At 51.3% G+C, this 16033-nt stretch overlaps 1 protein-coding gene across 13 annotated transcripts in view; it reads left to right on the top strand.

Annotated features, from left to right (window-relative positions):
* LOC137589475 (filamin-C-like) overlaps nt 1–12379 on the top strand; it is a 55937-nt gene extending 43558 nt beyond the window's left edge. For 9 of the 13 annotated variants that reach the window (XM_068307270.1, XM_068307269.1, XM_068307267.1 and 6 more), the window contains 13 exons: nt 1863–2024; nt 2150–2353; nt 2428–2580; nt 2953–3075; nt 3151–3393; nt 7033–7302; nt 7381–7518; nt 7627–7742; nt 7873–8005; nt 10194–10370; nt 10447–10665; nt 10788–10991; nt 11101–12379. In XM_068307270.1, the coding sequence (XP_068163371.1) occupies nt 1863–2024; nt 2150–2353; nt 2428–2580; nt 2953–3075; nt 3151–3393; nt 7033–7302; nt 7381–7518; nt 7627–7742; nt 7873–8005; nt 10194–10370; nt 10447–10665; nt 10788–10991; nt 11101–11288 (2330 nt within the window). In that variant the 3' untranslated portion in view covers nt 11289–12379. The remainder of the gene's footprint in view (nt 1–1862; nt 2025–2149; nt 2354–2427; nt 2581–2952; nt 3076–3150; nt 3394–7032; nt 7303–7380; nt 7519–7626; nt 7743–7872; nt 8006–10193; nt 10371–10446; nt 10666–10787; nt 10992–11100) is intronic. The other 4 variants (XM_068307272.1, XM_068307271.1, XM_068307268.1 and 1 more) reach the window with 1 other exon arrangement.
* The last annotated feature ends 3654 nt before the right edge of the window (nt 12380–16033 follow it).

The following is a 16033-nucleotide window of genomic DNA, read 5'->3' as shown; positions in this document are numbered from 1 at the left end:
TCTATGTGTCACGTTGTGTCTGTCACGTTGTGTCTGTCACGTTGTGTCTGTCACGTTGTGTCTATGTGTCACGTTGTGTCTATGTCACGTTGTGTCTGTCACGTTGTGTCTATGTGTCACGTTGTGTCTGTCACGTTGTGTCTATGTGTCACGTTGTGTCTGTCACGTTGTGTCTGTCACGTTGTGTCTGTCACGTTGTGTCTGTCACGTTGTGTCTATGTCACGTTGTGTCTATGTGTCACGTTGTGTCTGTCACGTTGTGTCTGTCACGTTGTGTCTGTCACGTTGTGTCTGTCACGTTGTGTCTGTCACGTTGTGTCTGTCACGTTGTGTCTATGTCACGTTGTGTCTGTCACGTTGTGTCTGTCACGTTGTGTCTGTCACGTTGTGTCTGTCACGTTGTGTCTGTCACGTTGCGTCTGTCACGTTGTGTCTATGTCACGTTGTGTCTGTCACGTTGTGTCTATGTCACGTTGTGTCTATGTCACGTTGTGTCTATGTCACGTTGTGTCTGTCACGTTGTGTCTGTCACGTTGTGTCTATGTGTCACGTTGTGTCTGTCACGTTGTGTCTGTCACGTTGTGTCTATCACGTTGTGTCTGTCACGTTGTGTCTATGTCACGTTGTGTCTGTCACGTTGTGTCTGTCACGTTGCGTCTGTCACGTTGTGTCTATGTCACGTTGTGTCTGTCACGTTGTGTCTGTCACGTTGTGTCTGTCACGTTGTGTCTATGTGTCACGTTGTGTCTGTCACGTTGTGTCTGTCACGTTGTGTCTGTCACGTTGTGTCTGTCACGTTGTGTCTATGTGTCATGTTGTGTCTATGTCACGTTGTGTCTATGTGTCACGTGGTGTCTGTCACGTTGTGTCTGTCACGTTGTGTCTGTCACGTTGTGTCTGTCACGTTGTGTCTGTCACGTTGTGTCTATGTCACGTTGTGTCTGTCACGTTGTGTCTGTCACGTTGTGTCTGTCACGTTGTGTCTGTCACGTTGCGTCTATGTCACGTTGTGTCTATGTCACGTTGTGTCTATGTCACGTTGTGTCTGTCACGTTGTGTCTGTCACGTTGTGTCTATGTGTCACGTTGTGTCTGTCACGTTGTGTCTGTCACGTTGTGTCTATCACGTTGTGTCTGTCACGTTGTGTCTATGTCACGTTGTGTCTGTCACGTTGTGTCTGTCACGTTGCGTCTGTCACGTTGTGTCTATGTCACGTTGTGTCTGTCACGTTGTGTCTATGTGTCACGTTGTGTCTTTCACGTTGTGTCTGTCACGTTGTGTCTATCACGTTGTGTCTGTCATGTTGTGTCTATGTCACGTTGTGTCTATGTGTCACGTTGTGTCTCTGTCATGTTGTGTTATGGTTCTATGTCACGTTATGACTCTGTCATGTTGTCTATGTGTCATGTTGTGTCTATATGTCATTACATGTTGTGTTCATATCATGTTGATCTCATATTGTGTCTCTATGTCATGTTGTGTGTCATGTCATGTCATGTTGTGTGTCTCTGTCATGTTGTGTCTTTATGTCATGTCAGGTTGTATCTCTGTCATGTCTTGCTGTGTGTCTACGTCATTTCAGGGTGTGTCTATTTCATGTCATATTGTGTCTATGTCATGTCAGGGTGTGTCTATGTCGAGTCATGTGACTGTTAAGTCGTGTTTCTTTAACAGTGATGATTATTGGCTGGACTCTGCAGGAAAAGAGGAAATTGATCAGATTGTGTTTCAGTAGTTGACTTCACTCCTGGTTCTGGTCCCAAAGGGGGGCGTTCCTCGGAGCTCGCTGTCGTTTGAAGGTTGCCGATCGATCTTATTGATTGACGGTCGGTTCCTGCTGATTCGTGTCCTCTGATCCCCAGGGGACGAGCCCGTCACCACGTCTCAGCTGAATGTCGGCACGGCAACAGACGTGTCGCTGAAGATCCTGGAGACGGACCTGAGCAGCCTGACGGCGAGCATCAGGGCGCCGTCCGGACACGAGGAGCCGTGTCTGCTCAAGAGGCTCCCCAACCGGCACATCGGTGAGCAGATGTGTGGTGAACATACGTGTGGTGAATGCGTGTGGTGAACATACGTGTGGTGAACATACATGTGGTGAATGCGTGTGGTGAACATGTGTGTGGTGAACATACGTGTGATTCTGCAGGGATCTCGTTCACGCCTAAGGAGGTCGGGGAACACGTGGTGAGCGTGAAGAAGGGCGGGAAGCATGTGACTAATAGTCCCTTTAAGATCGTGGTCGGCCAATCGGAGATCGGCGACGCCAGCAAGGTGCAGGTGTACGGGGGGGGGCTGGCCGAGGGCCATGCCCTCCAGGTGGCCGAGTTCATGGTGGACACGAGGAACGCAGGTGCGATCAATACTTGATGACCAGCGATCGGTGACGGCAGCGGTAAAGCTTGTCTGTGCTCTGATTGGCTGAAGGCTACGGCGGTCTGGGGCTGTCCATCGAGGGGCCCAGCAAGGTGGACATCACCTGTGAGGACGTGGAGGACGGCACCTGTCGGGTCACCTACTGCCCCACCGAGCCGGGCAGCTACATCATCAACATCAAGTTTGCCGACCAGCATGTCCCAGGTCCCGCCCCCAACACGCCCCTAACCGACACGCCCTTGACTGACACGCCCCCAACCCAACACGCCCCCAACCAAACCTGACACGCCCCCAACCTGCCCCCAACCCGACACGCCCCTGAACCGCGTGACGGGGACCAGTTCTGATGTGTTCTGGAGAACAGAGACCAACACTGTTAAATTATGATGTCATCAGTTATAGAGAAGAACTATCATCTATAACCAATAATCCATCATCTGTTATCTATAACCTGTCCATAATCATTAATCACTCATCTATACTCAGTAGATGTCAGCGTACTGACGTGATGATGTCATCGATGATGTCACCAGTCTAGTGCCACTGGCTGGACTTCCTGTCTCTCTGTCCAAACAGGAAGTCCTTTTACGGTCAGGGTGTGTGGGGAGGGCCGGATGAAGGAGAGCATCACCAGGAGGCGCCAGGCGCCCCCAATCGCCACCGTGGGCAGCACCTGTGACCTCAACCTGAAGATCCCAGGTGAGCTGTGAGGCCGGGCTCCGCCCCCGACTCCGCCGCTTCTGCTTGCTCCTCACCCCCCCTCCTGCTTCTTAGGGAACTGGTTCCACATGGTGTCGGCTCAGGAGCGCCTGACCCGCACCTTCACCCGCAGCAGCCACACCTACACCCGCACGGAGCGCACCGAGATCAGCAAGACCCGGGGGGGCGAGACCAAGAGGGAGGTCCGCGTGGAGGAGAGCACCCAGGTGGGGGGGGAGCCCTTCAGAGACGTCTTCGGAGACTTCCTGGGCGGCTTCGACGGCGTGTCTGCGAGCGGGCGGCCCCCGCTTCAGGACGGTGGGTGTTGGTGTGGCGTCCGGTCTGATGCATGAAGGTCCATCCTAACCCCCCCACCAGAACCTCAGGAGGCTCCCACCAGTTCTCTACCCAAGACCCCGCCTTGCTTCATGAGGACCAGACACGCTTCTAGATTCTGGACCTGGAATGTTAACTCAGGTCCTCTGGTTCTCCACCCAGAAGACCTCTGGTTCTCCACCCAGAGGACCTCTGGTTCTCCACCCAGAGGACCTCTGGTTCTCCACCCAGAGGACCTCTGGTTCTCCACCCAGAGGACCTCTGGTTCTCCACCCAGAGGACCTCTGGTTCTCCACCCAGAGGACCTCTGGTTCTCCACCCAGAGGACCTCTGGTTCTCCACCCAGAGGACCTCTGGTTCTCCACCCAGAGGACCTCTGGTTCTCCACCCAGAGGTCTTCTGGTCTGGTTTGAGTCGGTTCCTGTGTTTTCATCTGTTGGTCCATCAAAGCTGGACCTGTGACCCGTCTTTCTTCTGGATGGAGATGAGGTCCTGACCCGGTTCCCCAGGTGGTGACAAACCGGGAACCCACAGCTGTCAACGCCATCAAAGACCGCCATCAGCCAAAAGACAGTCCAGGTCCAACCCAGACCCGGGTCTGGGTTGGACCTGGACACAGTGCTGTACCGGACCGGGAGGCGAGGTACCGATTAGTTGGTTCTGGATGGACCCAGATCAGTGGGAAGCTGCTGGACGTGACCTGAACCACCTGACGAACCTGGATGACTTCCCTGATGACCCGCCCCATGCTGTGGCCACGCCCACATCACCTATGTCTGATCTAACGAGAGATCTCATTGGTTCTGGTCTAGTGGTCCAGGTCTGGTCTCTGGATCGGTGGGAGGAGTAACCTGGGGGGGTGGGGGGCAGTAGTCCAGTCCACTAGGTCCTGGACAGGGACCAGAGGGTCGGCGGTTCTAGACCCACATGGACCAAAAACATCTGCAATGTGAGCTGGCAGTGGGCGGAGCTACTGGGAGTGGGAGGAGCCAGTTCACCTCCTGAGCACTGCTGAGGTGACCTTGAGCAAAGCCCCGCCCCCTACAAGCTGCTCATTTGTGGCACACCGAGAAGGAGCTACCCACCTCTCTAACACACACACACACTGTAGCACACACACACACACACACAGTAACACACACACACACACAGTAACACACACACACACACACACACACAGTAACACACACACACACACAGTAACACACACACACACACAGTAACACACACACACACACAGTAACACACACACACTGTAGCACACACACACACACACACACACAGTAACACACACACACACACACACACACACACACACACACACAGTAACACACACACACACACACACACACACACACACTGTAGCACACACACACACACACACAGTAACACACACACACACACACAGTAACACACACACACACACACACACACACACACACACACAGTAACACACACACACACACACACACACACACAGTAACACACACACACTGTAGCACACACACACACACACACACACACACAGTAACACACACACACACACACACACAGTAACACAAACACACACACACACACACACACACACACACACACACACACACACACACACACACACACACACACACACTGTAGCACAAACACACACACACACACAGTAACACACACACACACACACACACAGTAACACACACACACACACACACACACACACACACACACACACACACACACACACACACACAGTAACACACACACACACACACACACAGTAACACACACACACACACAGTAACACACACACACACACACACACACACACACACTGTAGCACAAACACACACACACACTGTAGCACACACACACACACACACAGTAACACACACACACACACAGTAACACACACACACACACACACACACAGTAACACACACACACACACAGTAACACACACACACACACACAGTAACACACACACACTGTAGCACACACACACACACACACACACAGTAACACACACACACACACACACACACACACACACACACACACACACACACACAGTAACACACACACACACACACACACACACACACACACTGTAGCACACACACACACACACACAGTAACACACACACAGTAACACACACACACACACACACACACACACACACACACACACACAGTAACACACACACACACACACACACACACACAGTAACACACACACACTGTAGCACACACACACACACACACACACACACACACAGTAACACACACACACACACACACACACACACACACACAGTAACACAAACACACACACACACACACACACACACACACACTGTAGCACAAACACACACACACACACAGTAACACACACACACACACACACACAGTAACACACACACACACACACACACACACACACACACACACACACACACAGTAACACACACACACACACACAGTAACACACACACACACACACACACACACACACACACACACAGTAACACACACACACACACACACACACACACAGTAACACACACACACTGTAGCACACACACACACACACACACACACACAGTAACACACACACACACACACACACACAGTAACACAAACACACACACACACACACACACACACACACACACACACACACTGTAGCACAAACACACACACACACACAGTAACACACACACACACACACACAGTAACACACACACACACACACACACAGTAACACACACACACACACACACACACACACACACACTGTAGCACACACACACACACACACAGTAACACACACACACACACACAGTAACACACACACACACACACACACACACACACACACACACAGTAACACACACACACACACACACACACACACAGTAACACACACACACACACACACACACACACAGTAACACACACACACACACACACACACACACACACAGTAACACACACACACACACACACACACACACACACACAGTAACACAAACACACACACACACACACACACACACACACACACACACTGTAGCACAAACACACACACACACACAGTAACACACACACACACACACACACAGTAACACACACACACACACACACACACACACACACAGTAACACACACACACACACACACACACAGTAACACACACACACACACACAGTAACACACACACACACACACACACACACACACACACAGTAACACACACACACACACACACACACACACAGTAACACACACACACTGTAGCACACACACACACACACACACACACACACAGTAACACACACACACACACACACACACACACACACACAGTAACACAAACACACACACACACACACACACACACACACACACACACACACACACACTGTAGCACAAACACACACACACACACAGTAACACACACACACACACACACACAGTAACACACACACACACACACACACACACACACAGTAACACACACACACACACACACACACACACACACACACACACACACACACGTTTAAAACATGCTAACTCTAGTGACCTCATTTCTCCAATGGGATCAATCAAAGTCTACCCCCCCAGGTGACCCCGGTCCCCAGGACATGGAGGCTCAGGTGACGAGTCCTGGAGGACGGACGGAGGAGGCGGAGATCATCAGGGGGGAGGACAGCACCTACAGCGTCCGCTTCGTCCCCCAGGAGATGGGGGCCCACACCGTGAACGTGCGGTACCGGGGCCAACACGTCCCCGGGAGCCCCTTCCAGTTCACCGTGGGGCCCCTGGGGGAAGGAGGCGCCCACAAGGTCCGAGCTGGAGGAACCGGTCTGGACCGGGGGGTGGCTGGAATCCCAGGTGGGCTGGTGGTTCTGACCGGTTCTGATCAGTTCTGACCCGGCTCTGACTGGTTCTGACTGGTTCTGTTTACTGCAGCTGAGTTCAGCATCTGGACCCGGGAGGCGGGGGCCGGGGGTCTGTCCATCGCGGTGGAGGGACCGAGTAAGGCTGAGATCACCTTTGAGGACAGGAAGGACGGGTCCTGTGGGGTGTCCTACGTGGTGCAGGAGCCCGGTGAGACGCGGGACCAGAATCAGAACCAGACCCAGCAGATAAGAGTCTCCTGTCCAGAATGTTTTGCTGTGATGTCATGTGAACGTGGCTCCGCCCCCTTGTCCCCAGGCGACTACGAGGTTTCCATCAAGTTCAACGACGAGCACGTCCCCGACTCTCCGTTTCTCGTCCCCATCGCCACGCCGTCGGACGACGCCCGGCGTCTCACCATCACCAGCCTGCAGGTCAGAGCGGTTCCGTCCGGGTCCACTCGGGTCCCTCAGTGTCCACGTGGACCCTAACAACTCTCCTGAGACTAGCAGCAAACGTCCGTCTGGTCCAGGAAGTGGACGTTGACCCTGTGTTCCTGGGCAGGAGGCGGGTCTGAAGGTGGGCCAGGAGGCGTCCTTCGCTGTGCAGCTGAACGGAGCTCGAGGTCTGATCCACGCCAAGATCCAGTCCCCTTCAGGGGCCACGGAGGAGGGGCAGGTCACCGAGCTGGACAGCGGTAAGACCCGAACGACCGACCGACCGACCGACCGACAGACTGGACACCTTCATGTTATAACAGACTGGACACCTCATGTTATAACAGACTGGACACCTCATGTTATAACAGACTGGACACCTCATGTTATAACAGACTGGACACCTCATGTTATAACAGACTGGACACCTCATGTTATAACAGACTGGACACCTCATGTTATAACAGACTGGACACCTCATGTTATAACAGACTGGACACCTTCATGTTATAACAGACTGGACACCTTCATGTTATAACAGACTGGACACCTTCATGTTATAACAGACTGGACACCTCATGTTATAACAGACTGGACACCTCATGTTATAACAGACTGGACACCTCATGTTATAACAGACTGGACACCTCATGTTATAACAGACTGGACACCTCATGTTATAACAGACTGGACACCTCATGTTATAACAGACTGGACACCTTCATGTTATAACAGACTGGACACCTTCATGTTATAACAGACTGGACACCTTCATGTTATAACAGACTGGACACCTCATGTTATAACAGACTGGACACCTCATGTTATAACAGACTGGACACCTTCATGTTATAACAGACTGGACACCTTCATGTTATAACAGACTGGACACCTCATGTTATAACAGACTGGACACCTCATGTTATAACAGACTGGACACCTTCATGTTATAACAGACTGGACACCTTCATGTTATAACAGACTGGACACCTTCATGTTATAACAGACTGGACACCTTCATGTTATAACAGACTGGACACCTCATGTTATAACAGACTGGACACCTTCATGTTATAACAGACTGGACACCTTCATGTTATAACAGACTGGAGACCTCATGTTATAACAGACTGGACACCTTCATGTTATAACAGACTGGAGACCTCATGTTATAACAGACTGGACACCTCCACCACAGGAGCATCTCCACCATGTGACCTGGGGCTGGCGGGTAGGAGACCCAGAATCAACGACACGTGAACAAACAGACGTGAAATGTTTTCCAGCGGTTTGGTGGAGAAACATCTCCTGTCCTTCCTGTTTTGTAGAATCAGGCTCAATAATTCCATGTAGGTCCGTCAGAACTTGATGCACAGATTTATCAGCTCCAAACCATCTCGCTCAGAGCTTCTCTGGTTCAGGTCCTTCATGTCTTCAGACTGGACAGAGATGTTTATTTCCTGCTGTGCTTTTGGTCGTACCGTATTGATCATACCGTATTGATCGTATCTCTCCAGCGCCTCAACACTCCTGATCATCTGCTCTGTTCTGGTGAAGATCCTGCTGTTGTTGGCCCAGGTGTTGTCCATCAGCCCATTCTTCTTCAGCTGAGGACCTTTTTTAGCGATATCAGGATTCATCTTAGTGAGGTTCTCATGAATATAGACGTCTTTTCCTTCCAGTCTGAAGCCTTGTTTCAGGAGAGCAATCTGGTGCTGACGGTTGTAGAATTCTATTAACGCTGCAGGTGGTCTCCTGCCCCCGGATGGCAGTGCGTTCAGAAGACCTCCACGTCTCTGAGTGGGGCAATCCCCTGTTGCTCCTGTCTCTGTCTCAGCGTTGTTGTCGGTGGTCTCTCCTTCTCCCCCAGCCACAGATTTTGACTTTGATGCCGGTGGTGACCACATCCTGTTCTGTCCCAGATGGTCCCTCTCTGTTCCAAGCCAACAACACGCCGCTGCTTCTCCTCCACGTCGTTCCACAGCTGCTTCATTTCTTCACAGACCTTCCTCCACTCTTCCAGCAGCTCCTTCTTGACTTTGACCTAGAGAAGCTTTTATCGCATCAAACTCCTCCGCTTCTCCTTTGTCCTTTTGGAGTCAGAGCAGGAGAACAGGAGACGGTCTGCTCTGGCTGGAAGCCTGACGTCCACGTCCGCAGCTCAGACCTGGTCCACCTCCAGTCCCTTGGGCAGATGCAGCATGAAGTAAGGCAGGAGACCCACAGGGGTTCTGGTACCAAAGGGGCTCCGGTACTGGTGCCCAAAGGAGTTTGGGTCTTTCAGGTCTGGAGTCCCACCAGGCTCCAGTCTGGCTCCACCACATGTAGTGCGGCTGACTGAGAACCTTGTAGAGTCAACAGGACAAAAAGGACATGTGTAACGATGTGCGTCCACAGAGACCAACCCGGGTCCGACCCAGAGTCAGGATGTCCCCCATGTCTCTGCAGACCAACACGTGATCCGCTTCGTCCCGAGGGAAAACGGAGTCCATTCCATCGACGTTCGCTTCAATGGTGGCCACGTTCCCGGCAGCCCCTTCAAGATCCGAGTGGGAGAACTGGGCCAGGTGGGAGACCCTGGCATGGTGTCCGCCTCCGGACCAGGACTTGAAGGGGGGACCACCGGTATGCATAGAACAGCCACAGGTGACACACAGGTTTCACTGAGATGGTGGCCCATGATGCGTGTGCTGTTCCTCAGGCTTGGCCTCGGAGTTTGTGGTGAACACATGTGACGCCGGCTCAGGCGCACTGTCCGTGACCATCGACGGCCCGTCAAAGGTCCAGATGGACTGTCAGGACAGTCCTGAGGGCTACAAGGTGTCCTACACACCCATGGCTCCCGGGAACTACCTGATCTCCATCAAGTACGGCGGACCCCAACACATCGTAGGCAGTCCCTTCAAGGCCAAGGTCTCAGGTGGGTCTGTGTACCTCCACAGGTGTGCTGTGGTCCAGGTCTGAGCTGGACCAGAACCAGTTTACAGCAATCTGACGCAGCCTGGATTAGTTTAGCAAACGCTTCTTTGACTCCCTCTGCAGGACCTCGTCTGTCAGGTGGACACAGTCTGCACGAGACCTCGTCTGTCGTCGTGGAAACCGTCAGCAAGGCTTCAATGGGAGAAGCCTTTGCGTCGTTACCCAAGTTCTCTTCAGATGCCAGTAAAGTCGTGTCCAGAGGCGCCGGCCTATCGAAGGCCTTCGTGGGTCAGAAGAACACCTTCACAGTCGACTGCAGCAAAGCAGGTGGGGACGTCTGCATCCGTCTGCGTCCGTCTGTGTCTGTCTGCGTCCGTCTGCGTCCGTCTGCGTCTGTCTGTTGGTCCCTCCCCACTGATGGATGTCTCCACTGCAGGAACCAATATGCTGATGGTGGGCGTTCACGGTCCGAAGACGCCCTGCGAGGAGGTCTACGTCAAACACCTGGGCAGCAGGAAGTACAACGTGACCTACACCATCAAGGAACAAGGAAGCTACATCCTCATCGTCAAGTGGGGGGACGACAACGTGCCTGGAAGTCCGTTCCAAGTCAGCGTCCCCTGAACCTCAGCTCCTCCCCTCTGAAGCGCCTCCAGCTCCCCATCCGGAGGCGCCCCACTCACTTCCTGTTTCCACGACCCGCACCATGATTTTGTTTGGTCTTTGTTTCTCCACGAGTCCGTCGCTGTCCCCGGGGGTCCGGTTCCAAACGCTTCCGGGTGTTGCTCCACCTTAAAGGAACCTTTAGCAGGTCCCAGAGACCAGATCCGGGTCGCTCCTCACATTTCAGCTAATGCTAGCACGTCTGCAGCCAACTGGAGCTAATGCTAGCACATCTGCAGCCAACTGGAGCTAATGCTGGCACATCTGCAGCCAACTGGAGCTAATGCTAGCACGTCTGCAGCCAACTGGAGCTAATGCTAGCACGTCTGCAGCCAACTGGAGCTAATGCTAGCACGTCTGGAGCTAATGCTAGCACGTCTGCAGTCAAATGGAGCTAATGCTAGTAGTCGATCTACCAGTACACCCCCCAGTAGACCACCAAAGACCCACCAACAGACGCCCATCAAACCCCCATCAGACCCCCTAGCAGACCCCCATCAGACCCCTATCAGACCCACTATCAAACCCCCATCAGACCCCCCACCAGACCCCCTATCAGACCCCCCCATCAAACCCAGATCAAACTCCCATTAGACTCCCATCAAACCCCCATCAGACCCCCATTAGACCCCCATCAAACCCCCATCAGACCCCCTATCAGACCCCCCAACAGACCTCCATCAGACCCCCATCAGACCCACCACCAGACCTGGGTGAACACAGGATCTGTGTTGGTCCTGGTCTTTCTGGTCGGATCTTCAGGTTTCTGCTCCCACTGAACAGGAAGTTGAGGTGAGGACCAGGATCAGGAAGACCACTTCCTGATGGACATGAAGTGGTCTTACGTCAAGAAGAGGCTGAGGAGGACCGTTGAGGTTTTGTCCACAGAAGAAGAGCGGCGGTGTGAGCGTGGAGGAGGCGGAGCCTGGACCACAGGGACATGTGAGCGTGGAGTAGGCGGAGCCTGGACCACAGGGACATGTTCTAGCGGTTGTGTATCAGAACGTTTGTTCACCTTTCAGTCTGTTTAGAATAAACATCCTTCCCTAACACGCCACCAGGGGGCGCCACTGCTCGTCTGTTTCTGTCACAGGAACTTATACAGTATATGTATACACTATACACGTGTGTATATATATATATATATATATATATATGTATATATATATATATATACATGTATGTAATCCAGTACATGTATGTGTGGTTCATGTCATGTATGTTCAGTAAACATGTTCAGCAGCAGGTCAACTGGTTGTGAACGTCGAGGCTTGCAGCACTGGAGACGGCCAGCAGGAGGCAGCAGAGACTGATGGCGGGCGGAGCCACCGGATGAAGGTTCTGGTCTGTGGAGGTTCAGAGGTCAGAGGGTTAGCGTTAGCATCAGGGTTAGCTTTAGCATTAGCGGAGTAGCTTCATGTTTTCATGAACATTCAGGGAGGGGGCGGGGACTCAGAGTAATGGATTACTGTACAACCAGTCATGGATGAAGAGCTGCCTCTTCCTCCCTGGGGGTATTATTAGCATGAACCTGGGGCAGTGATGAATACATGGGGGGGGGGATTCTGAAGCTAAAAATACACCCACCTCATTTAACCATCCGGATCTGAGGTCCAGGAGACGTGACTCCTCCCCCTCCTCCTCCGTCCAATCATCCATCACTTCTGTCCGTTCCTCCAACAAAGTCCCAGAAGAGACGCGGTATACACACACACACACACACACACACACACACACACAGACACACACACACAGACACACACACACACACACACACACACACACACAGTAACACACACACACAGTAACACACACACACACACACAGTAACACAGTAACACACACACACAGTAACACACACACACACCAGAGTAACACACACACACAGTAACACACACACACACACACACACACACACACACAGTAACACACACACACACAGTAACACACACACACACACACAGTAACACACACACACACAGTAACACAGTAACACACACACACAGTAACACACACACACACACACACACACAGTAACACACATTAACACAGTAACACACACACACATTAACACAGTAACACACACACACACACACACAGTAACACACACACACAGTAACACACACACACACACACAGTAACACACAAACACTCACAAACACAGTAACACACACACACACACACACAGTAACACACACACAGTAACACACACACACACAGTAACACACACACACACACACACAGTAACACACACACAGTAACACACACACACACAAACACACACACACACAGTAACACACACACACACACACACAGTAACACACACACACACAAACACACACACAGTAACACACACACACACACACACACACACAGTAACACACACACACACACACACACACAGTAACACACACACAGTAACACACACACACACACACACAAACACACACACACACAGTAACACACACACACACACAGTAACACACACACACACACACACAGTAACACACACACACACACACACACAGTAACACACAAACACACACAAACACAGTAACACACAGTAACACACACACACACACACAGTAACACACACACACACACACACAGTAACACACACACTGTAACACACACACACACACACACACACAGTAACACACAAATACACACAAACACACACACACACAGTAACACACACAGTAACACACACACACACACACACACAAACACAGTAACACACACACACACACACAGTGACACACACACACACACACAGTAACACACACACACACACACAGTAACACACACACACAGTAACACACACACACACACACAGTAACACACACACACACACACAGTAACACACACACACACACACACATACACACACACAGACACACTAACGCAGACACACACACACACACACAGTAACACACACACACAGTAACACACACACTGTAACACACACACACACACACACAAACACACACACACACACAGTAACACACACACACACACACACACACAGTAACACACACACACACACAGTAACACACACACACACACAATAACACAGACACACACATACACACACACACAGACACAGTAACGCAGACACACACACACAGTAACACAAACACACACACACAGTAACACACACACACACACACACACACACATACACAAACACACACAAACACAGTAACACACACACACAGTAACACAAACACACACACACAGTAACACACACACACACACACACAGTAACACACACACACACACAAACACACACACACACACACACAGTAACACACACACACAGTAACACAAAAACACACACAAACACACACACACAGTAACACACACACACACACAGTAACACACACACACACACACAAACACAGTAACACACACACAAACACACACAAACACACACACACACACACACAGACACACACACACTGTCACACACACACACACACACACACACACACACACACACACATACTCTCTGTCACACACACACACACACACACACACACACACACACACACACACACACACACACATACTCTCTGTCACACACACACACACACACACACACACACACACACACACACATACTCTCTGTCACACACACACACACACACACACACAGTAACACAAACACAGTAACACACACACACACACAGTAACACACACACAGTAACACACACACACACACACACACAGTAACACACAAACACACACAAACACACACACACACACACACACACACACACACAGTAACACACACACAGTAACACACACACACACACACACAAACACAGTAACACACACACACACACACACACAGTGACACACACACAGTAACACACACACACACACACACAGTAACACACACACACACACACACAGTAACACACACACACAGTAACACACACACAGTAACACACACACAGTAACACACACACACACACACATACACACACACACAGACACAGTAACGCAGACACACACACACACACACACACTCTCCCATACAAACACACACACACAAACACACACTCTCACACACACACATACACACACACAGACACGCACACACACAGTAAAACACACACACACACACACACACACACTCTCTCATACACACACACACACACACAGTAACACACACACACACACACACACACACTCTCTGTCACACACACACACACAGACACACACACACTGTCACACACACACACACACACACACACACACACACATACTCTCTGTCACACACACACACACACACACACACACACACACACACACACACACACATACTCTCTGTCACACACACACACACACACACACACACACCTCCTGGAGGGCAGTGATGGTTGGGTAATTGTTCCCATCAGGACTTTCTGTCCGTCCTTCCCATCAGGCCTTGCAGGAGGGGGCGTGACCTCAAACACTCCAGTCACTGGAGGAGGGGGTTGTGTGGGGGGGGCTATGAAGACTCAACCGAACACATCACCAGTGGAAATGTCACAGCGACAATGTCATGTGACCCACCCCCGGGTCACGCCCACATTAGCTATTAGCCAGGTAGCAGTGTGAGGCTTTAGCTCCGCCTCCTGAGTCCGTGTGTTCTCTACAAACACGACCTGGTTTTAGGTTCGTCTGGATCAATCAACCGCATCAGTTTGAAATTG

Source organism: Antennarius striatus, chromosome 22 (genome assembly GCF_040054535.1).
Source record: "Antennarius striatus isolate MH-2024 chromosome 22, ASM4005453v1, whole genome shotgun sequence".
NCBI lineage: Eukaryota > Metazoa > Chordata > Actinopteri > Lophiiformes > Antennariidae > Antennarius > Antennarius striatus.
This window is presented reverse-complemented; position numbering and strand designations above follow the sequence as displayed.